Here is a 25,588-nt window from a genome sequence, read left to right as displayed (position 1 = left end):
GGCAGGCAGTAGCTTTGTTATCAGAGAATTTCTTCTGAAACACTGTTCTTTAAAAGTAAAACAAACACAAGCCAATAACACAACTGATGTGAGACTTGCCTCAGAATCACTCAACTTCATACAATGAGAAAAATAAACCTTTGAATCTTTTTTCTTTCTCTTTTTAATTTAGCACTACTTAAGTTCTTTATCTCCCCAGATGTATGAGGGAGCAGGCTGAAAAAGATAGTGAGAGTTTGAACAAAGGCAGCATGCTAAAATGTAAACAATAATGCAGTTTAATTACAGTACTAATACAAAACCAATAGCCCGTATGTACTTTCTGTATGAAACATTACAGATAAAGTTTTGACCTCCAAATGAATGTTCGTAATGTCTCCCACTGATTTCAAGACAACCAGGTTTAACTCTAACGGTCTTCTGGCCTTAGGAGTTTCAGTGCATCTTTTTGACTATAATTCTGAAAAGAATTCTCCCTCTTACGCAGTTTCTCATCTATTGCTCTTTTCCCAACTGATGACTTTGTATCTTAGCAAAACATTTTGCAAACACAAGAACATCCCAGGGTGACCTCTGACAGCAAGCCTTTGTCACTCATCATCCACAGAAATAAGTGGCTTTTCCCAAGGCTGCGGGGGAACAACTGCCAGCCCTATGGACCCCAATTCCCAGCCCAATGCCCTGGAAGTTTTGCAGACTGCAGGAGTAGAACAAGTTACAACTGCTTTTACCCATCCACAAAAACATTTCTATGGTCTAAAAGATTCCACAGAAAGGGAGGTCCATGGGTAACGTCCCATTTTTGCCAGCTCCAAAGAGAATTTCGCCATTTAAGACACCGTGAGAAGAGTGTGAAACTACTGTACGTTTCAGAAAGCTTTATGGCTTCACTAGATGGGACAATAAAAGCGAGTATTGGGTCCATTAAATAGACACAAACACCTGCTGCCATACTAAAGGGCAAAAAGCCACCTTTACCCATTCCCAGAGGCAGTTCAGTCACTAAAAAACATCAAATCCAGTGCATACCAGCACAGCTTTAGTCCTGCCCGTAACAAAACTCTTCCGTGAGTGAAATCCTCATCACACATGTGCAGCCCCAAGACAGCTAAGGAAGTAACAAGTGACTTATTTGCTTTGCCACATCTGACTCCAGAATGACGTAGTATGGGTCACAAACATTGCCCAGAGTATATGCCACTGTGCAAGATTTAACATCATCTTTGGAGCCATATGGATCCAAGGAGCTGTCAGTGGTTTTACGGTAGCTGTAGTTTTGTTTTAAACTGTGCTATTTTTGTCATTATTTCACACTACCAATTAACGTAGTGGGAGAAAGGGAAATGATACACTGCTTCTCTCACAGTTATATCGGTGATGGTGAAGAATGTTTTCATGGTGTATCCATGGACAGGTTCAGGCTGAGCACTCTTTCATAACAGAAAATGCAAGCAGACTTTCAAGACAAAATATACAATGATCTTAAATTCACCTGATTTAAGTTAAAATTTTAAAAAATACTTATATCAGAACTATTTTTGTTCTACCCACTGCATTTAAAAAACAACCAAACACACTCCTGCCACAATAAACACTTCACATACAGATTTAAATCCAGGAATTAATTTTCATGAAAAGCAATAAATCCTTATGAACAGGTTTCTTAACAGAATTAGTCAGGATCTTTTTAGCAGTTTGATCCAGCATAACTAAAATAAATAAGCACATATACTATACATGTCAGGCATATTACATTCTCTAAAATATGAGCAAGCGTGATTTCCAAAGCAAATCCTTTTTAAGTGATCAGTATATATCGAGCATACCTTATGTACCTTGGTTAAGCTGTTCTTCCACTTGCTGGAGTAGACCAATACATCAGCTCTGGGATGAGTAGTTCTTGCTTGAGTGTACAGCGGTTTTTCAACTTTTTGTTTTGAATTGAGGAGGGAAAGAGCTACCTTTGTTGACAGACCAAGTGGATTGGGGTTGCTGGGACTAACGGCCCATGTAGAGTAGGCTGAGATTTTCTGATCATTTTGCAGCAGATGCAATGGTTTTCTCTTCAAGAGATAGCACCAGGTAAAACTCGTTGTGGTCTTGAGGCTTGGAAACGACAACCTCTGCAGTTCTCCTGCATTCATCACAGCCAGCATAGTTACAGGCTTTGCTTGGCCATGGCTACTGATGTGCTTGCTCTCATTACTGTTACTTGGGGACTTTCTTTCTTGACTGCTACTTACAGCCTTGAGAAGAGAACTCTGATTACTCACTGGAGACAATTCAGATGGTTTTCTAACTACAAACACAGGCGATGCTGAACACCTAACGTCTTCAGATTCTGGTGACTCCTTCAGAGTTTCTGAAACACCAGTGTCAGATGAGTCATGGTCAGGCAACAGTAGGTCAGAAGGACTAGCTTTGCTGCTTTTTTCATGCTGTGCAACACCATCAGCATCCAAGAGATGATTTTCAAGAGGCTCTGTGGTGCATATCTGTCTTACCAAAACTGGTTTCTTTTGCTTACCAGTAGGGTCACTAGGTCTAATGTTCAGTGACTGCAGTGGTCTAGCTTCTGTCATGCAGGCAGCTCCACTTTCATCTTTCACACGTTTTTGATGGTTTTCCATGGCAATATCTAAACTGTTGGCTGGGGAAAGCATTCGTTTACTTGAAGCTGTAGCTTCTGGTTGAGGGAAGAGTCCGCTAACTGGCACTTTCTGAATAATATTCAAAGAGCTTGACAAAGATGAATTTCTGGTTCCACTTTCTGCTTGTGAATTTTCAAATTCAAATGAATTTGGCAATGTCTTCTGATTATCTTTGTGAGATTTTGGCAGCTGAGCTTTGCCTTCAAGCATTGGCACTGTCACAACATTTGTTTTGCAAACAGATTGATTTACCTGATCCTGGGTCACTAAAATGTGAGGAAGGGGGGTGACAGTTGCAAAGCCATAGGATGGCATACTGCTATGAATACGGACAGGAACCACAAAAGGAGGAATCTGATGCATTTGACTGCTGCAGTTATTTGGGACAATTTGCTTTAGAGGAGGCACAGAATATGGAGTAGACATGTCAGGCAGTTTAGTCTGCAATTCAAAGGAGGATACATTCTGGTCCACCCCAACTTGACTTGGAACAGTCTGAGTCGATAAAGTATTTTTTAGCAATTTAGAAGAGTATGGCTGACCTATATGCAATGTTTTAACTTGTAGCTGATACTTCGGAGCAAAACAATCTTTTTTTTCATTGGGGTGACAAGAAAGCATGTATGTGCTCACCTGTTCCTCTTGGGCTGATGTTTTAGTTGAGGGCTGGGAAGGCTGATGTGTTGAGGATGGTTGTCCTTGCTTGTTCAGCACATGATCTACAGGCTGCTGAACTGAAGACAGGCTCACAGGATTACAATTCTGAATTGCTGAGGGAAGCCTGGAGTGAGTCTGTGAATGCTGAGTACTTGAAGGAAACTCCACAGAAGATTTCCCAGAGATCTGCAGCCTGTGCAATGGCACTGTGGGTATATCCGTAGCATGAACTGTCTGAAATGAAGTTGATTTACCTTGTATCTGATGATTTTCTGGAGAAATATTTAAAGATATCTGCCTTACAAATGGCCCCCTCCTCCTTTCTAGCAGAGGCACATGTCCAGTAACTCCATTTGCAGATGATGGTTTCGGAGTGGCTATCTCTACGAGCGAGGCAGGTTTTGATGAAGACATGCTTCCACAGTCAAAAGACTTACTCCTGTGGTCTACAACCTCCATCGATGGCTGTGTACAGCTGATCTGCTCTGAGGCAGCACGTCTCATTTCCCGGTAATGAGGTCCAGGCACAACCAGTGCATGTGAGCCAGCAGGAATCATGAGGAATTCTGACGACTTGCTAACAAGCTCTGCTTGGGAAAGGTTCTCTGACTTCAAAGTTTCATCTTTGTCAAGTGAAGCTGAGAAACTGGAGGCATGAGACAAGCTACTTTCCCGACTTAAACTTCTGGAAAGTGTGGAGTCAATGCTTGATTCGGCAGATGAATGCTCCATTTCAGCCAAGCGAATTCTTTTCTTCTTTGGTGGCAGCTTTTCTGTTGGCAATTTTGATAGCGTTTCACTGCGCTGTGGCCAATTAAACCTTTCTGTCTTTTCTGGATCGCTGCATTGGTTATCTTGGTCCCTGTCTGGTTCTTCTGTGACCAGTATTTCAGGAACCTGGATGTTATGCTGGCGAACAAGTCTTGAGGGCTGAAGCGGTGCACTTCTCTCACTAGAAACTATTTGGCTCCCTTGAACTTCCCCTCTAGGTGCTTCTGATGATAGGGGTTGACGATGCTGGGGAGTATTCAGAGGAGGATGTCTATCTTCTTGGATTACAATTGTATTCAAAGAACGGTGCTTTGCAACATTGTTGGGGTCTTGAGAAGAAACTGGTGACACTCTTTCAAACGACTCTGATTTCTCAAATGAGCTATTTCTGCTCAGTGAATTGGTGTGCTGTATTACTGAGATGCCAGTACCTTGTCTTTTCAACTCCACCTTTTCTTGCACAGCCGAACTCACCTGCTTTTCAGTGTGTGGAGACATCTTTGGCTTGGTTGTCTGATCTGTGCCTTGACCCACAAGCTGAATTTGGGAACTCTGAAGTAGAAGGCTGCTTCGCTGTTGGGACCCTACCACTGTTGTTGCACTGTGTTTTGACAGATTGAAAGAATTTGCTGGCTTGCCTTGGCCTTCTGTATTCTTTGATAGTATACTCGTATCATTTTGCTGTGGGTCATCATCATCACCAACACTTTTCATTTTCCTTCTTTTCCTTATCTGGGGTGTCTGCTCCCAGACACCAGTTGAAGTAGTGACTCTGTAGTGTAGAATTTGAGGCTGTGTGCTGTTTGGAACAGTTTTATGCTCAGGTTCTCGGACTGCTGCTTTAGTTTTAGGTCCATGCAACTCCGAGCAATAAAATTTCTTGTGGTTTTCAAAGTTTTCCAGTTTTCTGTATCTGTTTCTGCAGGTTTCACACTCAAACATTGTTCCTCGCACCTGAGGGGACTTCTTTGTTTTTTCCAAATTTGATCCCTGCGCAAGGGACTTGCTCCTTTGCAATAATGATTCATTACATCCCAGATAACTTTCTTCTACAGATCGCACTGGTCCGAGAACTTGGCTTTCACCAGTTGAAGAATCTTCTATTGCTGCCTGTCTAACAAGGGTCCGAGGATGTCCACCTTGGTTCAGTGGAGTAGCAGGTCCCGATACAAAAACATCATCATATAAAGAGCCAATTTTATCATCAAATGACTGACTACCTCGAAGGGGATGAGAGGGAGGTATTACATGTGGAGGTACTGCTGAGTAACTGGTAGTAGGCATGGAATTACTTCGTGTTATAGGTAAACAGTCAAGGGATGGTACAGAAAGAAGAAAAACTTGCTTTGATTTCTCAGTGGGTGTGAAAGGAGACTTTGGTATATCAGAGCTTGAGCTAGTTCTTCTTCCCATGGGTTTTAAATCAAACTGGAAAGAATCCTTAAATATGTAGGATTTTGGTGAATCTATGCTTCCTCTTCTCGAAAGAGATGTTCTTCTTGGTTTCACGCTATCTAGCTGTTTGTCATCCACAACAGCTTCATTATCAGAAATCAACTTTGAGATACGTTCCTCAAGAGTTTTTGTTGCCATGGGAGGTCGCATTTGGCCAGAGAGAATCAGATTCTTTTCAGCACAAACCGTTTGTACCACTGATGCTACCACACCACTTGCTCGTGGCACACAGGGCACGTTTTTGTTTGGATCTTTCTCAGAGGTCAACAATCCTCTCACAAAAGGAGCTGGTGGGCTCATTGTTTGATCAGCACTTTCAGAACGAGAGAAATAACCAGAATCAGTACTACCTAAACTTCTAGGGCTCAAAAGGCATTTTCCTTGCTGATCTTGGGAACCATCCGTTGCCTGCTGTCTCTGGAGCTGAGCATGCACCATTCCTACTGCAGATCCCACCTGTTCCTCTAGTAGGCCCATTTCTGCTTTCTGCTGTTGCTTTACGTCATTCTCCTTCAATGAGGCTGTATGTGTTAAGTTTGACTGAACAGTTGTCACTTTAAAATCTCCTTTTCTCTGTGCTGCAGAAAGTTCGGGTGCTGGTTCTGTTACTTTTGGACTATCAGCCCTTAATGGAGAAACATTCACAGGATGAACTACTACTTTTGGTAATGCTGCCCTTACTTGAGGTTCTGTATCATGTAATGAAGAGTCACCTGGTATACAGTCTGGATTGCTTAACGGAATAGGGCTTCCTTTCCTCAATGGTTCTGCACTCGAAATGACTTTCACTATTTGTGCAGGTTCCAATTCTTGATCATCTTGTCTTTCATCAGCAGTGCCTTCATCCTCACTTTCCCCACTTTCTTCCACATCTGAGTGGATGCTAAGTGCTTTTTCCGAGTCATGAGATAAGAAGAGGCCAGCTGAATCTGGTTGTAGCACAAGTCCAAGTTTGATAGCATGTGCATGAGATTTTTTGTGCTTGTACAGATTGCTTTTGGTTTTAAATGAAAACCCACATGTCACACAAGGATACGGTCGCTCTCCAGTATGGGATCGGATGTGCTTTTGGAGAACACTGGGCTTGGCACAGGCCCGATTGCAATACTCACACACATATTTCCCTAGCTTTTTAGGCTTCTGGTCTTTCAAGAGGTTACATATTTGTTCTACACCATGGTTTACAACTGACGCTATCTGGGATGAATTATACACGGGACCTATAGGCAAGTGTGCTGAACTTGATGTGCTAATTGACAAAGGTGTAGATGAAGTAGCTACTAGCTGGTTTTGAGAAAAAACCTGAGTTACAGTGGAAGATGAGGTGTGGACAACAGATGAAGTTACTGCTATGCTGTATATCTGCTGGAGCTTGGGGTTTTCTTGATTCTGCTGTTGCACCAGCGATCTAGTGAAACTTGGACACATAACAACCTGGTGATTTTGTTGACTGGTCTTAGTAATCAGGTCTTGTGAATGAGAAACTGACTGGCTTTGTGCTTGTCCAGTCTTCGCTGTTGCTGCTACATGCACATTGTTTAACGTAGACGGGTAATAGTGAGGTCCAGCTGCAAACTCATGCTGTGACAAAGAAGACTGATTTTGGACGCTTATTATATTGGACGTGAGATTAGAAGAGGTGCTTACAGTTTTATTTGGTCTCAGTTTCTCTATCTGCATCCCATAAGGGGGGCACTCTTGTGCTAAGGTGTTCAGTTCAGGCTCCATAGCTTTCAATAAGACATCGAATGCAGTACGAGTACATGGGGATGATGTACTGCAATCAACAAAGTTAATACATTCATTACTGTCAGTCTTTGTTTTACTTGATGAGGAGTTTGAGAGAGACTTCTTTTCTGGTGAGTTCAGTTGGTTTGCATCAGTATTCTCTACTGCCTGCTTACCCAAATCTAAGGACTGATGTGCCAACGAGAGTTTTGTCTGCATTGATGTCTCAGATTTGGTTGTTTCAACACTTATGTCACTGCTAAGAGCTCCCCCGCTTTGTTTGGTACACTGATTTCCATTTTGCACGGGTGGGTGATCCTGTGCTGTGGTGTGTTCAGAGGCATCCGGAAGAGCTTTTAGTGGTGAAGGGTCTACACTTTGCTTAACCTTGGCTTCAGCAGGGCTCCTCAAAGGCGATTTTGGTATTTTTTTTAGATGGTTTTCAGTCACAATCTTTTTTCTTTTCACACCTTTAATTGCATCTTGGGTGCCTCTAGTACCAGCATCTGTGATTTCTGTTAAAACACAAAGAGAAAAAAGAAAATGCAAATCGAATAATGGAGTATATTTCTATTTATACCATTTTATCATCTCTAAGTTTCAACAGTAAGCCCTGGAGCAACAGGACTGTCCATCTCTCCTGCCTCCAATACCTTTTTTTAATAGTAAAGGTATCTTAGTGAAGATCTATTTTGCTTTCATCTAAAAAGAACAATACTTTCAAAGTGATACTGTAAGGGATTACAAAAGTAATTCACTACAGGAAAAGCTTCAAAGGAAATGCAAGAAAAGAAAGGCTACTGAATGAATATTTTAGCATTTAGAGCAACTTCTTTTCAGATAAAGTAAAAAAGAAACCTCTGTCTTGCAGTTGTTTAAAAATTCAAATCAGGAAAATGAAAAACCAAGACACAAATCTGTTTTCATGCTGTATTTGTCACTTTTTCCATCTATATGTTTCCGCACTCAAGGAATGAAGACAACTTCCTCATGGTTATATTTGTAAGTAGATTTATCATGGAAATGGCACAACCACCCACACCATCTGTCAAATACTGTATTTCAGAGCTCCAATTACTGAACTTCAATAGCATTTCAGATGAGCAACTACGGTGGATGAATAAAATCAGTCACACCTAAATGATTTTGTATTTGTGCATCATGAAACAAAATAAACTAAATCTGAATTATTTCATTACTAGCTACACTTGCTGCTGATTTTAGGCAGGTATGCATGCAGAGTTTCAGGGCTGCAGTGAAGAACACATGAATTGGGGTATTATTTAGCAGAATAATCCTGTAGCACATACTTATATTCGTACAGAATACAATTTTCTCTGTAACAAAAAAAATACATACAGACTGAATTTCAGTGTTGATACTTACAAGCTTGTTTTTCAATGGATACCTGATGTTACACACCTTTGTTTATCTCAACAGAATTAGACTTAATCTGGTTGGTTTATTTATTTATTTATTTGTTACTTCTTTCTTAACACTCAGTTATAGGTACTGCCTCAGCTAGCATCACCAGTACTGCAGAAGAAGCCAAATATTAAATGGACGTAAATCCATTTTCTTAAGCTTTTACAACTAGTTTATTAGGCTGTTAGTCAAACCCATATTTGTCTGGTTGCCAGTATTCTAAGCAAAGGAAGAAATTAATGTGACTAGAGGGCTGATGTCTCTGAAAAGGTTCAGCTGCACACACATTTTGGGAAGCAGTAATGAGTAACTCCATGTGGTATGTTTACCTAGCACAGAGTTACTCAGCAACAGAGGTGCATATGCACTTCTAGGTAAAGAACAGCCCCAAGACAACACATAAAGGGACAAAGTTCTCACAGTGAATTTCACTAGAAAGAAAGTGGAGAAAGCTCAGACTTCCCAGTGCCCATCAACCCTATGGACCCCTCTGAGTGGCATGAAGACTATCCTCTTGCAGAAGCATCATCTGGCTCCTATACTATGTGGGAGGAAAGCCAACACATAGTGTGCATCTGACAAGAGATACTGGAATCCTGAGTGAAACCCTCTTATAAAGGAAACACAGGCAATGCCTAAAACTTTGGTAGCAGAAGAGAATGCAAAAGTGACCAAAAAGAAAGACGTTTTCTCCATGTCAGAGCATAACCCAGGTGGGATTGAGCTATATGCTAATGCCAGACAATTGGAAGTTCAAAATCCCATTTCCAACTCAGCGCCAACTTAATTGTATACATATATTCATCAAGGATGAATGGATATTCAGGAGATTTCCTTGCAAACTGAAAGATTAAAGACTACACATCACACACACTGTACTGCAAATGTGCAAGTTCTGCAGAACCTGATCTATTCCTCTCTCAGCCGTACTAGAGGAAGTTTAACTATAAAGAGTAAGAGCCCGTTTTGACACATTCAGCAGTCCCACGAAAGAGATGCTTGAATCCCTTGCCATAACTACTGGCTACGAAACCTAGTTATGGGGATTTTGTGCTCCTCTTGTGCATCCAGAAAGAAATTTCTGCAGTAATCACTCACTTAACCTTTAAATGAACTTTGTATTTATTGCTTTATCGCCAAAACCTATTCATACTAGACTGGATTTAACATATTCAAAGCCCAGCAGTCTTACATCACGATGTTCTGTCCTTTCTGTTGATTCACAATTAAATGAGTGGCCTACACTAATAAGTTGTGATCAATATCATTAATGGCGATTTCTTTAAAATTTCAGTCTACTGCAACTGCTTTTTTCTTCAGTAACAAAAAACTATTTTACAAAATCAAAGAGAAAAAAACAAGGTAACTATATAAAAGAGTGCTTTTAGCCAAGGTTTGGTGATCCCTCTGAAGCACGGTCACGTTAATTGAGCATAAGTAATTTGGTTCCTTTTAAGCACACACTGCAGCTTTTATCCCGTCACAATCACGCCTCCACACCGATCACACTGCCAGTGTTTGTACCAGAGTGCTATAGGAATTGCTGAACAGATTATGCACAGCTAGGAAGGTAAGAGTGCCAGGAATTGCGAACATCAATGCAGACAAACATATACAAAAAAGACTAGGGAGTTTCATATTGCAGCAGTTGAACAGTCAAATGATACACTGCTTCCTGATGCCTCAGAATACTGAATAATTACTATTCCTGGGTTTCAATCATATAATGCAGAGGAACAAACACACTCAAACTGCACCATACTAGTGAACTGGAAACAGACACAGCTGAAAGATGCAACGTGGCTTACAAAAGCCTTAAATAAAGTAAGAATATATCTCTAATCTACCAATCAAGCAATTAAAACCATGAATGTTATGAATATAAGATCAGAATTTTCCATAATCTATTTACTGCTTTACTTTAAAAAATGCGGTTCAACACATGGTAAACCATAAAAATTGCTTAGGGAATTGAAAGGAAAGAAAAAAGAATAAAGAAAGGCAAGTTATGCATTGCATTAAATAAAGAAATAGATTTTTCTTTAGTCTTTGCAAGCACTAGTTGTGCTGCTTCTGTAGTTCTATACCAATAAAATTCCAGTCTACAGAAATCATGAGAACTAGTTTCTTATTTGTATTTCTGACTTTACGCCTTTGGTGATCCCAGAGATGGGAGTTGCAAATTTGCTTCACATACGTATCTACAAAATGTGGTAAAATGTACTTTATTGACAATGGCTTTAAAAGGCTTAATAATAGTTTAAGTCCTGTGCTCTACTTCACTCCTGGATAATTTAGAAATCATTATTATTAATGGAAATATTCACCTCATGTTTGCTAAAAGCCACATTTCTAGCATATTTGGGGAAAAAAGCAATCTCTGACAACTCAACTTGGTTTTAGCTTCTTGTTCTTTCTGTGTGAGTCTTTTCTTTGTATTCCCAGTTTATGTTGAAGATATTCCACCACAAGTTTGTTAGTCTACAGCTATGTGCTTCCCCAAAGATCAACTGCATCAATATTTCCAGAGGCAACAACAAATCTGGTGGAAAGCAGCAGCCCCATAGTGCTAAACACTCCTCCACCTTTCAGAGCTACAAACTTTCAGGAGCTTAATAACTTCCCAGGGCCATTTACCCACATCAACAAGCTGACACTGAACAAAGAGAAGGTAGAAACATCATATGTGTGTGTGAGAAGCAAAAATGAAACCGATCCACTTTTCTTTCTCTCTCCTGTGCTCTGCTCACCTCCTTCCGCAAACACAAAGCCCTTCTTATCCTTCAGCAGTAATTCCCTTTTTTCTCAGGTGGTGAAGTGGTGCTGCTGAGAAGTGCTGTCACCTCAATCAGACATCTAAAAAAGTTCTTTTTCATAAGCTGTATTATATCAAATAGGATTAAGTTACCCAGCCCAAGAGAGAAGGTAACAACATCATTGTGGTCAGCACCCCACTTTTCATATCCCAGGGACACCAGAGCATCTCTTTCGTGCTTTGCCTGGCTGGCTTTGTTCTGCTTTGCTATCAAGATTCTCTGTTTAATACTTTTGCTTCGGTATGAATTCTGCACTCAAAACATGACAAGAAAAACTGATGTTTCTAAACATGACTGTTAACCTGCAATTTCTCTGCTGCATTTTGCTCCGTGCACAGGAAATAGAGCAGAACACAAATGTGATGGTGTAGATAGCAATCTGGCAAAGTAACTCATACAGCAAATAAAGGAAAGGTATAAGCAATCTGATTTTCTTCTTCCGAAACACTTACTGGTGAACTAAACAGTGTCTTGACAAAATGATCTCAATGGTTTTGTTGAAGTAACTTCCAGAACTGCCTGTCTCAAAGCCTACATGTTATTATAACACCTACTCTCTTTCTCTCCCTTCTAACAGAGCTACATGCTTGCACTTAAGAAGAAAAGAGAAAGAGAAGAAGGAACTGAAGCAAGGCACCAAGCTCCCTTCTCCCTCAGTGCTACCCTGTGAAGCACCGAGCAAGCAACCACTGCCTGCCCCTATGGTCCAATGCACCATTTTCATCTCATGCACTCACTTCATGTTGCCGAATTTTAAAAATCACTGCAGACTGTACAAATACCAGATTATCCACTTCAAGTGCCTGAAGTTTAGCTTCTAAAACTGTACTTTTGCTCCCATGGCACTGCAAGTAAGAGCAACCTCTTTTGAAAATGTTTAAATACTAATTGATGTCTTACACATACAGCTAAAATGTTAGTCTGACCACAAACAACGGTAGCAATCCAAAGATGGGCTTTCAGAAGAGATCATTACTAAGGATCTGATGCTGATTAAAGCTAAGCCTCCCAGTGTCCTTAGATATTCAAAATACTCTTATTCTTGATGTATGATACTTATTTAATTTTGATTTCACCAAAACTATCGAAAGCACTCATGAATCACTGCACTGGGTCTATTTCTGTGAATAACAAACATCATTATGAGAGCAAAAATAAGTCTGGCTAGCAAACGCTAGGCCACCAGAATTTACATTAAACACAGCAGGGAATAACTAAATTTTAATTTTTTATTAAATGGCCTTCCTGGCTTCATATTGCTTCCTAAATGTTAAGTACAGCCATAAATATTTTTCCTAAAATGATAGTTTTTCCAAAGCATAAACCCCCCCCAAACATAAATCCTTAATTACATAAACCACATATGCAGCTATGAAAATGGTCACAGTCAACAGCCAACAAAAAGATCTGGCCAAGATTAACCCAGGCGCCTTGCTTAATTTTAAGCAGAAATTGAGAGGATTTAAAGTCAATTACCAACAATTTTAAGAGTCTTACTTCAGGTGCATAACTTTAGACTTCTTGAGAAGGTCACAGGGTGGTCTCTCAGAGGCCAGGAGGCAAGTCAGCAAGCACTCCCAAGTCGGCAGTGATATCTGAAAACCTCTGTCAGTAGGCTTATTGTATGCTTAAGAGCTTTTATTGCTGAGAACACTAATTCAAACATATACAGAACAGACCCTTAAAAAACACTTAATCTCTATGTAAAGCACAAATTGACAATAATTAATTAAAAAAGGGGGGAGGGGAGGGATTTGACATTCAAGGCTAAAGCACTCTGATATGGATTGGATCAAGTGTCATCTATGGCAACATATGTTGTTAATATCAGCAAATACTGGACCATTCCATAAGGCATAGATAAGGTTAAGTATGGTTTTGATTTCATACTGCCTGTAAACACATCATTATTTTTCTTGGTGTTTTTAACAGACAACATTAAGCTGTGGTTTGATATGTGATCCATCAAAGTTATCATATTGGCTGTCAACGAGAGGTTCTCAAATCCTCTTTTAAGGGTCATTTCACATCAGGCTTTCATCCTGGAATGAAAGTTAAAAATTTTATTAGCATAATTCCTCATTATTAACGAAACCAGCGAAAGTCCTACTAACACAAGCCCAGGAAAGGTGCATCTGTGTTAATATGCAGTACCAGCACTCATTTGAGTAGTGCCATTAACCTCAATGAAAGTATACATTTTGTAAAGTCAAACTAAATTTTAATGCTCTCTACCATCACATCTTATGAGCCCATAAAATCAGTGTATCTCAAGATCATATATTAAAGTTAATTGTAGAGAACATGTTTATTGATATGTACACCAAGAAATCATACCCTGTACCTCTACCACTAAGTATCACAAATTTAAAAAAAATAGTATTTTGTAACATCACAAGATAATTCAAGTGAGAAAGGACCTCAGCAAATCTCAAGTCCAACCTCCTGCTGAAATCAGGGCCAATTATGAGATCAGACCAGAGGCTTTATCCAGTAGGGTCTTGGAAACCTCCAAGGAGAGAGTCTATACAGTCTCTGTGAGCCATACATTCCACCGCTTGACTGTCCTCGTGGGGAACAAGCCAGTCCGCACCTCTCTCATTTCAACTTAATCCTATTGCCTCTCATCCTCCCACCATGCTCCATTGTGAACAGTCTGACACCATTTTCATAATATCCCTCCAAAACCCACTGCTTCTCAAGGCCAAATGAGCCCTTGTCCCTCAGCTTCTCCTTGGAGGACAAGTACTCCACCCGTGATGGGTGGTGTCCCAGTGCTGAGCTCACTCCAGGTTTTTGATGCTCTTCATGCACCAAGGGCCCCAAAACTGGACAAGGTATCTAAAAGGTGGTCTAAGGACTGCCAAGTAGGAGAAGATAATCCTTCCCCTTGATCTGGTCATGCTTTCATTCACACAGCCCAGAGCAGGCAAACATTAGTTAATACCATTTTGTACAAATGGTAAAGTTTAAACTGTATAATATACTGTTTCCACTAATATATAAATAGGACTGAACTGTCATTTTGAAGGTAACAAACATCAAAGGTTCTTCCCCAAGAATCAAGACTACATGCATCCTAGCAACTGATACAGCAAAAGGTATACAGGTATAAAGGTACAGCCACAAAGGTGCACTCTGAGCTAGTCCTCACAACTAGATGAAATACGGTGGCACCATGAGTGAGGGCAGAGAGGATTAACATTATAAATTGTGCAATAACATTTTAGCACAAGGTAAGCGAGACACCTTCGCCCTGAGGCACACAGCCTGGACTCACCAGGAAGCTCCCCTGTGATACAGTTTCACCCCAGATGTGAGAGCCTGCCAACTCCTGTTTGGCCCTGGGATAGGTAAAGAGTAAATGACACGTTGTAGTCTGAGGTTGCCTTTCTGACGGCATTATCTCCAGTCATGGCTACTGACATCAAAACTATCTTGGCGGTAAGACTCCTGACGGGGTGTAAGGACATAACTACTCTGTCAACAAGACCAAGAAAGATCTTTTTTATGAGAGGCTGGTTTAATTTTGTGCATTTAGCTTCTTGGCTGGAGCAAAAAAAAGTAACAACCAGCAGATTTTTAGCCATAAAAACAGTGTGCTTGATGAGGAAGACTATGAAGATCAAACAGCAACAAACATCTGACCACTGAGGTAACACTAGAGCCTCAGCTAAGAAATGCCAACATCCACATGAGAATGGGAATCAAAGGCAAAATTTCAGCGCATCTGAAAATCTCTGACCAAAGTGAAATGGATTATTTTTTTCTCTAAAAAGAATTAATTTCCTGCCCAGTATGAAACACATTAAATAAAACATGACATTTGATACTAATCGATATTTCCCACCATTATGTGGTAAGAAACCAGCTGAGGCTGAAGCACTGTACAGTTTTATAGAACTTGGGCACTTCATTGCAAGACAGAAGAAAGGCAAGACAGGAACAGCAAACTCAGACCACACAACCTATGTTTAATGCCCAACTATCTCACAAAATGTCAATATATGAATATTCAGCAAGGGCATATACTACGGTATATTAAATATGCTGAAAAAAAATAAAATGATTTGCTATTCAAAGTAGCCCTATGGAGTTTATGTGCTGGCTCTGCATTGCATCCACACAGAAGCCTTAATACTAAACTAAGAAAAGTAACCACTGCCTGAATGCTGTTAAGATAAAGCATGCTGACTATGAGTAGCTGAAGAGACGTTATGATAACTGACATCACAAGAAATCCCAGCCTGAGAAGTTCTTCCACCCCAGGCACTCCAAAGACAAAATAAGACTGGGTGCCTCCCCAGAGGCAAATTTATGGGCTCCCAGTCAAACCTAACCAGAAACCAGTCTCACCGAGTTATCCATGTGAGAATAAAGCTTTTTAAAGATAAACAGAAAAAGCATGTTTCCAGAAATTAACCAAAATACCTCAGGGACATCTGGAAATATTCCTCCAATGCCAGGCAATGCTATGAACAGTTTCATGACTAAATAATCTGCTTGCAATTTAAGGATTATCAGTTGTTACTGGGAAGTTAGGATTTGGCTAATAAATCTTTAGAGCTAGTTCTACCTCTAACACACAGAAGAAGAAAGGCCACTAAAACAGAATTATAGAACTGCTCATGAAACAGCAACCAGTTGTAGGGTTATCAGCAAAGAGCAGCTGCTATCTGGTCAGACGAGATACTGAATATAAAATACCCAAACATGAGTCTGAGGGTTACAAGCAGAAATGAAATGAACAAGATGTTAACTAAATTATCTTTGCTCATAATGATGTTGAAACCAGAACAAGCTCCTTAGTCATACTCTCTGCATTTCTTTAACATACTCTTCCATTTGAAAAGCAGGGACCAAATGGAGCAATTTCCATACTGCCTGTAGCAACTGAAGAGAAATGAAAAGCAGCAAAGAGCTCACACCTAACAACCATACTATTTAAAAACAGAGAAAAGAACTGGAGTTCTGGCAAAGCAAGTAGGAAGTCTTACACAGCAGGTCTTTCTTTTGGGACTAAATGGGGCTGTGAACATGACAAAAGCATAAGTTAGGTGATTTGATGGAAATCTAGACACCAGGAAGTTCCTAACAGTGGAAGCTCAGGCGGGTCTGGCTGGACCCACCCATGCTGGAAGTGGGAAGGATGACCTCCCCCAGGGTAGGTTTGCTTCAGCATCAATAGGAGGTCCTCAATGCTGACAGCTCTGAGTTACTCAAGAGCTCTTTCCTTTTCCCAGCCTCACCTGCCCTTTTCCACAGATGTGCTCAGTCTCTCTTTTTGCCCTCTCACACATATACGTGTACCTTTTTAGGAAATTCTTATGAAAGACTCCATCCAGGTCAGCCTATAAGGATATAGCTACAAGAGAGTGTTATCTAACTCACCATCCATTTTTATATTTTTTATTCAAAGGAAGCCAAAGGAAACTAACAACTCCTTGTGCTAAAGGAGTATCCAGAAAGTATGAAAAACCCCACTCATTACTCACAAAGAAGACAGACTACAAGGAAACTCACAAGTAAAAATTCTTGTGTTTCAATAACGGGCTCGCTCCTGGCTCACATCAGCTAAAATTAGCAACCTATTGTATTTACTATACACGCAGAGGTATACTTCTTGAATTAGCTAGTTTGTTAGCTCAGCATCATCCCACCACAAAACTGAGCTTGTTCTGGCCTCAGATTTTAGAAACTTGAGAAAAACCCTTCTATTTGTTAAAGCCGGGTCAAGCTAAAAATGTCAGGATCCTGAAAACATAGCCACTGATTCAACAATGCATTGTACCATTTGGAACAGCCACTTGCCGTTTGCTATCGGAAGATGCTTTTTCAGCAATTGCTTTATAATGTTGATTTGTACAATGTCCCTTTGCAAATGTCACTTGCAGGTTGGAATCTCTTTTGCTGAACTGTCACTCAAAAAAAAAATTGCCAGACTTGTCAGGAAAAGTCAAAATACTATTACTTACACATTCCATTAATGTTTTAACCCAGTTCTCATAATAGCTTCAAAGGATGAAATGTACAATTTAAAACTGTAAATCTGTTTGTCTGCCTGTCAAAACAATACCAGTTCTTGCTATGTCTAGCACCAGCAGTGGATTTACCGAACAGATTTCAGTTGCTAGTAGTCTAAACTAAATGTACTAACCAAAGAAAATTAAAATAGAAGTAACAGATACAGACATTGACTCACAACCCAAGAGATTTACAGGAGCCAGAAAAATTCCCTGCCTATATTCTAATGTTGTTTCTCAGAGCAAAGAACATGTAAACATCTCCATTTCTATCCATTTGCCCCCACTGGTAAAATGAGGACATTAAAATGTACTTAACTATTGAAAACGAAAGCAATGAAAAATGAAGCTAAATGATATCAGAGACTATTCCTGTTCCCACAGAAGTCAGGCAAGTTTTCTCACTGTCCTTAGTGAGCACAAATCACTGCACTGAATGCGCCTGAAGACAGGAAGGACCTTTCAAGTCGCCACTCTTGTTATTAGCAGCCTGCAATGTTCCCTCAATCTGAAAACACCAGAGATTTTAAGAATAGATAGGACTTTATGAAAATGTGAGATCTGGTATGGCATGAGCTACAGACACAAACAGTTCCTGCATCAAGCCAATCATGGCTGTCTTAGCTGCCATAAATATTTAAGAAAGACAGTTCAGACTTGACTTAAAGCCTAACAGTTTAAGATACACAGAACAATTTAAATAAATTTCTTCTCAGACACATATATGGACATATTTTAATGTAGATACAAACACTTTATGAAATCAGACACCAGGAAAATGCACAAATGAACTGCATAAAACGTTGTTGCTAACTTGTAGTTTTGAACACTTGGAAAGTAAAAGGTAGGTAGCTCTGGTGTACGCCAGCAGAAAAATAAAAAGGCTAGCTAATCCTCTCACCAGCGTTAAGTAGCAAACAGGACACTACTGTAACTTGCAACTACTGAAGATTATCCACTTCCATTTAGAGTGACTATATTTCTAGCCCATATGGTTGCTAGAGATAAGGATGGAAAGATGAAAAGAATCAAAATGGATCTTGGTTACATGTCTTGCCCAAAAAACATGGCACAGTTTCCTATAAATACAAAATGGAGATAAAATGGTTTTGACTAATGACAGTATGTGGGTACCATCACAGCAAAGAATCCAGAAAGCTCACATGGTTTCAAACTTACAGGGAAAATTCAGGGAAGCATCTGTGGGGATGAGGTCACTCTAAGCCAGTAAATCAAAATGCTTAAACTGTTAAGCACCATGTTTCCAGATTTTTGTTTGATCTCTTCCCTTCTCATTCAGTTTCCTATTTCCCTTGTATGAAAAAATGCAGTACTGACCACAGCCAATGACCTAGGGAGCATGGTACACCATCAGCATGTGGTGCTCCCACCTGCGTTTTGGCAGGGAGAGGTGCAGTGGCAGGAAGCAGGATCAGGAATGCCTGCGGGAAGGGGAGAGAAGGAAAAGGGGCCTGGCTGCTCCTCTGAGGCCAGATGGCAGGCCGATGAGAGTCCTCAGTAAGCTGGGACATGACAACATAAAAAGGGTACTAACCTTTAAGGTAAGACGTATGCAATATTTTGTTTATCAAAGGAGAATGCTGATCTATCTATAATAATGTATTTGAAACTCCCTCTATAATTTTGTCAATAACATCCATTCACTTAACAAGAGGGATGATAAAGTAGGGAGGGTTTGGAAGGACCCTGAAGATACAAAATATGTCTACCAAGAATATGCAGCAGAACCAACATTTCTGAAGTCTCATACATGCATTTATAATGTTTATAATGATCAACTTCCTCACCTATATCTCAGCACTGTCAGATTTACTAGAAAAATAATATTCCAGGTAAAAAAACAGCAGATGGGAAAACAAGGTAAAGGACATTTAATTTCAGTTGCTTCTCCTCCATGCCAACACACTACTTTGAAGGGACTACCAAGTGTGGGAAGGGAACATATGTGCATGTGGATTGTGCATCTTGGAGAATATTTGCTGCTGGAACATAATCTCTCCTTTTTTACCCTTTCTTTCTTTGCATGATAGCTCAAATATACATTCACATGAGGGGTGGTTCCACACAGCTATACATGGACCTAAGCAGGCAAAAGGAGAGTCCTAAGAGTCCTGCACGCAGTGACTTCACCAAATGCTGTGACAACCTTAAGGCTTCGGAGACAGATCAGTACCCACTGAAAGTGGAGACAGAGGCTTTAGGCAGCCCCATGACAGGGACTGTAAATAAAACTATTTTTCAACAGCACCCCGAAAGTTGCCTGGACCTTGACGGTGTCCAAACCAGAGCTTTGAATCATTCTGTCTTAGTGGTTTCTCAGTAAATACCAACAGAGCCTGCTGCCACTTAAAACAACCACTGATGAATTCAGACAAAACTCTTGGCCTGCCCACAATGTTTCTGCATCTCAGGATGCAAATGAAGAGGGAACTATTAACATTTAAGCACAAGACTCTGGAAAGAGAACCGATGCGGGTGAAATTCTGATACCATCCTAGGCACAAACTTATGGTACCTCTGGAAGGGAACTCTATCAAGATAGATCTGTCATAGGTGCTTGGACTTATGGAACAAGTGAGAACAACTTAAATATCCATCTTCACAGACCAAGAAGTGAATAGCTATGCTGAGAATCTGAAACTGAGGATGCAGCAGAATACGCAGCTTCATCTTCAAATTCCACATGAAGCATCTCCCGCCTCAGGCAAGAAACAGAAAAAGCTCTTTAAGGAGTGTGAAATCAATGGAGTGAGAAAGTACAGCAACTTGGTTGACAGGCAAATGACAGACTCAGAGAGGTGCTAAAGAGACCTTAACACAGTTTTAGGGCAGACCTGATCCTTTCAGCTGAAGTGGGTACTCCAAAATGAGTACTCACTCTGTCAGAATTGGTCAGCCGGAGGGGACCAACAAAATGCACCAATCTGAAACTTAACTGGCAGCATATTCCTTTCAACTATTTACAACAACTTTTCTGTGGGTGAGACGAGGAGTGCTGTAACTAAAAGGACCACTAGAACATGGCTCCTCCTGTCCATGCTATGGAGCACAGACCTTGAAGGAAAGTTGGTGTTCAAAAAGTAAATCTCCCCATGCTTTGTCAGAGTAAAGTCAGCTGCAGTAGCTGAGGCAGCAGGTAATACAAAGCCTCTGATCCCTAAAACTGTAGGTTGAAAACAGGCTTTTCCTTGAAGCTAGACAGACACCTGCCAGTCCTGGGAAGAGATCTGGAGACTGGCAGATGCCTGCATGGGCATGGGGGACCAAAAGTCTTGAGTTCAGGATGGATGTGTTACACTGCGTACAGCTTGCAGTGACAATCAGTAAGCTGTCTAAAATTCCACCTATTGAAGAAATAAGTACAGAGAGTCTACCCTTCTCCCATTCTCCTGCATGCCCCAGTTTTGGCTGGGATACTGTTAATTTTTTTCATAGTAGCTACTATAGAGCTGTGTTTTGGATTTGTGCTGGAAACAGTGTTGATAACACAGGGATGTTCTTGTTACTGCTGAGCAGTGCTTATACAGAGGCAAAGCCTTTCCCGTTCCTCACATCACCCCACCAGTGAGCAGGCTGGGGGTGCACAAGCAGTTAGTTAGGAGGTGACACAGCTGGGACAGCTGACCCCAATTGACCAAAGGGATATTACATACTGTATGGTGTCATGCTCAGCATACGGTATGGAATAAAGCTGATTAAAGAAGGAGGAAGAGGAGGATGTTCGAAGTGATAGTGTTTGCCTTCCCAAGTAACACATGATGGAGCCCTGCTTTCCTGGAGACGGCTGAACACCGTCTGCCCACGGAAAGTATTAAAGGCATTCCTTGGTTTGCTTTGCTTGCGCACACAGCTTTTCCTCTATCTCAACCTTTTTCTCTCTTACATTTACCATTCCAATTCTCTCCCCCATCCCACTGCAGGAGAGTGAGCAAGCAGCTGTGTGGGGCTGGAGTTAAACCACAACACTGCAGAAAGTATGGCTCTTTTGGGGATCTGCCATTCATTTTATGGCAAATCTTGGTGTTGCTGGAATCACCAACTTTAGTTCCAAGAACAGTTTCAAAAGCAGAGAGAGATTTAGGCAGCAGTTTAGCATTGGTGGTTCCAAGTCTGGAAATAACCAGTCCTAAAGAGTGCAGCGATGGTGTTGGTGGAGCTAATGTATCCAGCAGGACTCAGACTGCTGTGATAGGCAGACAATGGATAAAGATGAAAACAAATGCTTACAGCATTTCATACAGGCCTTCAGTGGCTGAACTGGTTTTGAAGGGATGACCAAATTAGAAGCCTCTATAGTAATCACAAGGACCCAAGAGGACTTGGACTTTACCAGTCTGGAAGGGAGAAGACAGAGAGGACTTTCTTGGGATGGCTTTCTAAGGAGGATGCCCAGCGGCAGATCAAAGATAAAGCAGTCAGATTTGTCTGACTGCCTTCCAGCCCATGCTACCCACTGGGTTCCACATCAAAGAAAGTTTTCACTGCTTTCTCAAGGAGAGATATTCTGTAGTTCAAGCTCACCATCCTTTCTAGGATCTTAAAGAACCACATGGAGCACTTACGGGGAGCAGGTTCTTCTGTGTCACACTAACAAACTTTTGCATGGGATGAAATTCAACCTCAAAGCAGGGGCAGACCCAAGGTGTAAAACAGCCTTGGGAGACATCATTAAACCTAAAGAAAAGCATAGCTGCTCCTACTGAAAATTCATAGCAGAATTAGGCAGTTGAGAAAAAAAACGTAATGACACAAGAACGACCCACCTTACGCACTCACTGAGCAGGAAGGTGAGCAGGGCCCCTAACAAACATGTTTCTGTTCTCAGTGGCAGGCCATTCGAATATTCATAATTTGAATGCATTTGTGGACTATCACTCCAAAAAAAAAAAAAACAGAGTAGGCCTTCCAACTGAAATTTCATATTAAATAACAAAAATCCGCAAACTTGAAAACTATGTCTGCTCATTTACTGTCTCCTCCATGCTTAACAGTATCCTACTTCAATTTGCACTTAATTGGATTACTACACTAATGGCAAAGTGAGGTGTTAATCACGTATCTTTTTGCAGTCAATTAAATTTAACTTAAAACCCACACATGTATAAAGTTATGACTGCTCAGCGCACAAAGCTAGTCAGCAGAAACCCAGCATGATTAAACTGATGAAAAATTCCTTCCTGGATATATGCTGTGCCACTGACAGCTCTGCAACTGACAGATCAGTAGTTGTGATAAATTCCACAGAATTATATTCCCTATTCATTTCAGACAGGAAATAAACAAATCTAAACTGATCTAGATGAACTGAAAGACAAAATAAATGAACAAAGAGGGAAGATCTATAACCATACTTCACATGAACCTGCATAACTGGATTGTGATTTAAAATAACTTATGTGAATATGTGCACATTTTTGTTTACTTGTTTTGCTCAGAATATGTACTTTATTTTTTTCAGTGGCCTTCAGACTCTAAAGCTTCAAATAAATCACTCTGTTTACTTTATATCACCAATAAATCTATCTGACTGAGACATTTAAGAAACCTTAAAAAAAAGGGCAGAGGACATTTTCAATGGTAAAGAGTAACTTTATTATCTCAGTTATCAATTTTCTAGGTCAAAACTTAATTTTTCAATTGTCACCCATACGAATTTAGGTTAGAAGCCAAAGATTAAGCAATGATCTCTGATTCTGAGATGCTGAAAGCTGAGTGCCACCACCACATAAATCTTTGTAGCACCATCCTTTTCAGAGTACATTGTTAAGTTTACACTAGAGGATTACTCTTCCTTTGTGCAAAGGTGTTACTGGGCCATGTGTGAGAACAAACACCTGAAAGCAGGTCTTTAGCTTGAACATGTGTATCACAAAAAGTGATCCAGAGCCATACTACCTCTGCAAGACCTATAGCAATGAGAGCAGGTATACTTTGCCTGCCAAGCTAATTATGTTTGGATGACAATATCACTTACCTACAACCCACTAAACAAAACTATGTTGAAACTATTCAGTAGAAGGTCTAGTTTGTTTAAAAGTCTCTGTAAATCTCTGAACGGTTGCTATTGCCTCTAGCCACTTTTTTCCTCTCTTTCACCATTTAAAAATACATAGAGCAACATCACAGTCCTGGCGCCCAGACAAGACAGTTTATATCAAACCTTCCCTTGAAAAATTAAACCAGTCATGAGTTTGGAGAAAGGAAAGTGGACCGAGATACAGGAGATTTATAAAATCATGAAGGCAGTGGATAAGATGACTGTAGAACTGCTATTTAACAAATCCCACAGTGGCTGAACTGGGGGACACCTGCTGAAAACTGAGCAAAAAAAAAAAAAAAAAATCACTTTTAGCGATTTAGCAATTATTTTTAAGGAACTTCTGCAGTTTGCTGTCATAGAAAACTGGATGCAGACAACATTTAATCAAAAGGATTCATAGGTAACAGCTCCATAAATGTCTAGGAACTAAAAGGATGAGGCAGATATCCCTAATCCAATGTCTGTGAAGAGCATGAGGGGAATGGACTAAAGAAAGTGGCCAGGCTTATGTGCTGTCCTTAAACAGTACATGCTATTGCCTCTTGGAGACCGAATTCTGGGCCAGATGGACCCTACTGAGATCCACTTGGGCACTTCTGTTCTCTGATCTTCAAAAAGTTTTGAAGTTCATTGTTTCAAAAGATAAAGAAACTCTGGTTCCAGGACAGAGCATCAGCAATTTACAGCACTGTTCACAGATGTGTCACAGACCAGAAGGACAGCTCACTACCAGGAAAGGTGAATGCTTACCCAGAAAAGAAAAAGCACTGATAGAGGGTACTGTTAGAGAAAAATATCTCATGTCAATTTGGGCAGCTCAAGAGAAATGAGGCTGCTGCTGCTGCTCTATGCCCCCACGTCCAACCAGCAGCAAGGCTGAAAATGTTTTCCCAACAGGGACATGCACACAGAGCACACATATATACCACATGCATACATACATATATTCATATATAGCTGGACATACATATCCCAGACAGACACTCTGAGCACTCATACCAACACTCATCCTGCTCCCTGATCCACCTGAACAGGGCAGAGGTCCATTAACTGGGAATGTATCACCATGTCCGAGGTAGACCCCACCAGTAGCTGGGCTCAGAAACTCAGCCTGCCAAGTAGCAACCCCTGAATATCAGCATCCTAAGCTGCTGCACCTGCACATATGAGCCCCCAGGGTTGCAGCCTCACTCCAGCTGCTGGTACAGACCATTACAAATGTAACCAGAGATGTCCAGGACTCCTCTGCTCCTTACAGCTGCCCTCCTGTGCTTTCACCCCTAAGGACATAAAGATACTCTCATACCCAGGGGTGGACCTTCAAGACTCCCAAACCCATCCTGGCCCCCAGCCTACTTCACCTGCTCACTGGCTCATCTGCATTATCTTTGCTAGCAATCAGACCCACACTCACTCCAGTTGCTGCACTGCACACACACCCCCCACACACACAAGGAGTAAAGAGTTCCTTACCGAAAACCAGTTGAAGGTGGAGTTTAGTAAGGAGACAGACTGTGCTGGTGAGATACAGGGTTTCACCAGACAAGCATCTTGACCAATCCGCTTTTTATACAGATGAACTCTTTATTTCATTATCCCATACTTGTTACTGCCCCAGTCTCTTAAATCCCATCTTTGTCCTACCTTTGGTTCCTCCCCTAAACATCCCATAATAAATCCTATGCAGTGCCCAAAAGCTATTGTGTGTCCCCTTACGTGTCCCACACCCTCAGCTGGCAACCCCCCTTAGACCAGGGGGTAACTTGGAGAGCTGCTCCCCACAGCTCATGGGGATGGGTTTCACACCCAGACACTGTGGCTGAGGCTCTGCCCGGACAGCCCTGGAAGGGATCCAGACAGGGTCTCACTCCGTGAGTCCATAATATGGATTTCTGCCCATGTGCTTCTCCAGGCTTGTGGAGATGAACCTTTCACAGCTCTCCCATGATGGGCCCAGTCATAGCTCAGCAGAATACTGTTTGCCTGTCCCACTCCCTTTCT

The 25,588-nt window shown here is 41.0% G+C and overlaps 1 protein-coding gene across 6 annotated transcripts in view; it reads right to left on the bottom strand.

Moving 5' to 3' along the window:
• Nucleotides 1-25,588, bottom strand: part of HIVEP1 (HIVEP zinc finger 1) — a 133,816-nt gene that overhangs the window by 32,753 nt on the left and 75,475 nt on the right. For all 6 annotated transcript variants that reach the window (XM_061449463.1, XM_061449465.1, XM_061449464.1 and 3 more), the window contains one exon: nt 1,827-7,777. In XM_061449463.1, the coding sequence (XP_061305447.1) occupies nt 1,827-7,777 (5,951 nt within the window). The remainder of the gene's footprint in view (nt 1-1,826; nt 7,778-25,588) is intronic.

Source organism: Pezoporus flaviventris, unplaced genomic scaffold, assembly GCF_033815535.1.
Source record: "Pezoporus flaviventris isolate CSIRO_AGI_PZ_B2104156 unplaced genomic scaffold, CSIRO_AGI_Pfla_v1 ptg000007l, whole genome shotgun sequence".
In the NCBI taxonomy this organism is placed as follows: domain Eukaryota; kingdom Metazoa; phylum Chordata; class Aves; order Psittaciformes; family Psittacidae; genus Pezoporus; species Pezoporus flaviventris.
The sequence above is the reverse complement of the archived record's forward strand: the minus strand, read 5'-3'. Positions and strand labels throughout refer to the sequence as shown.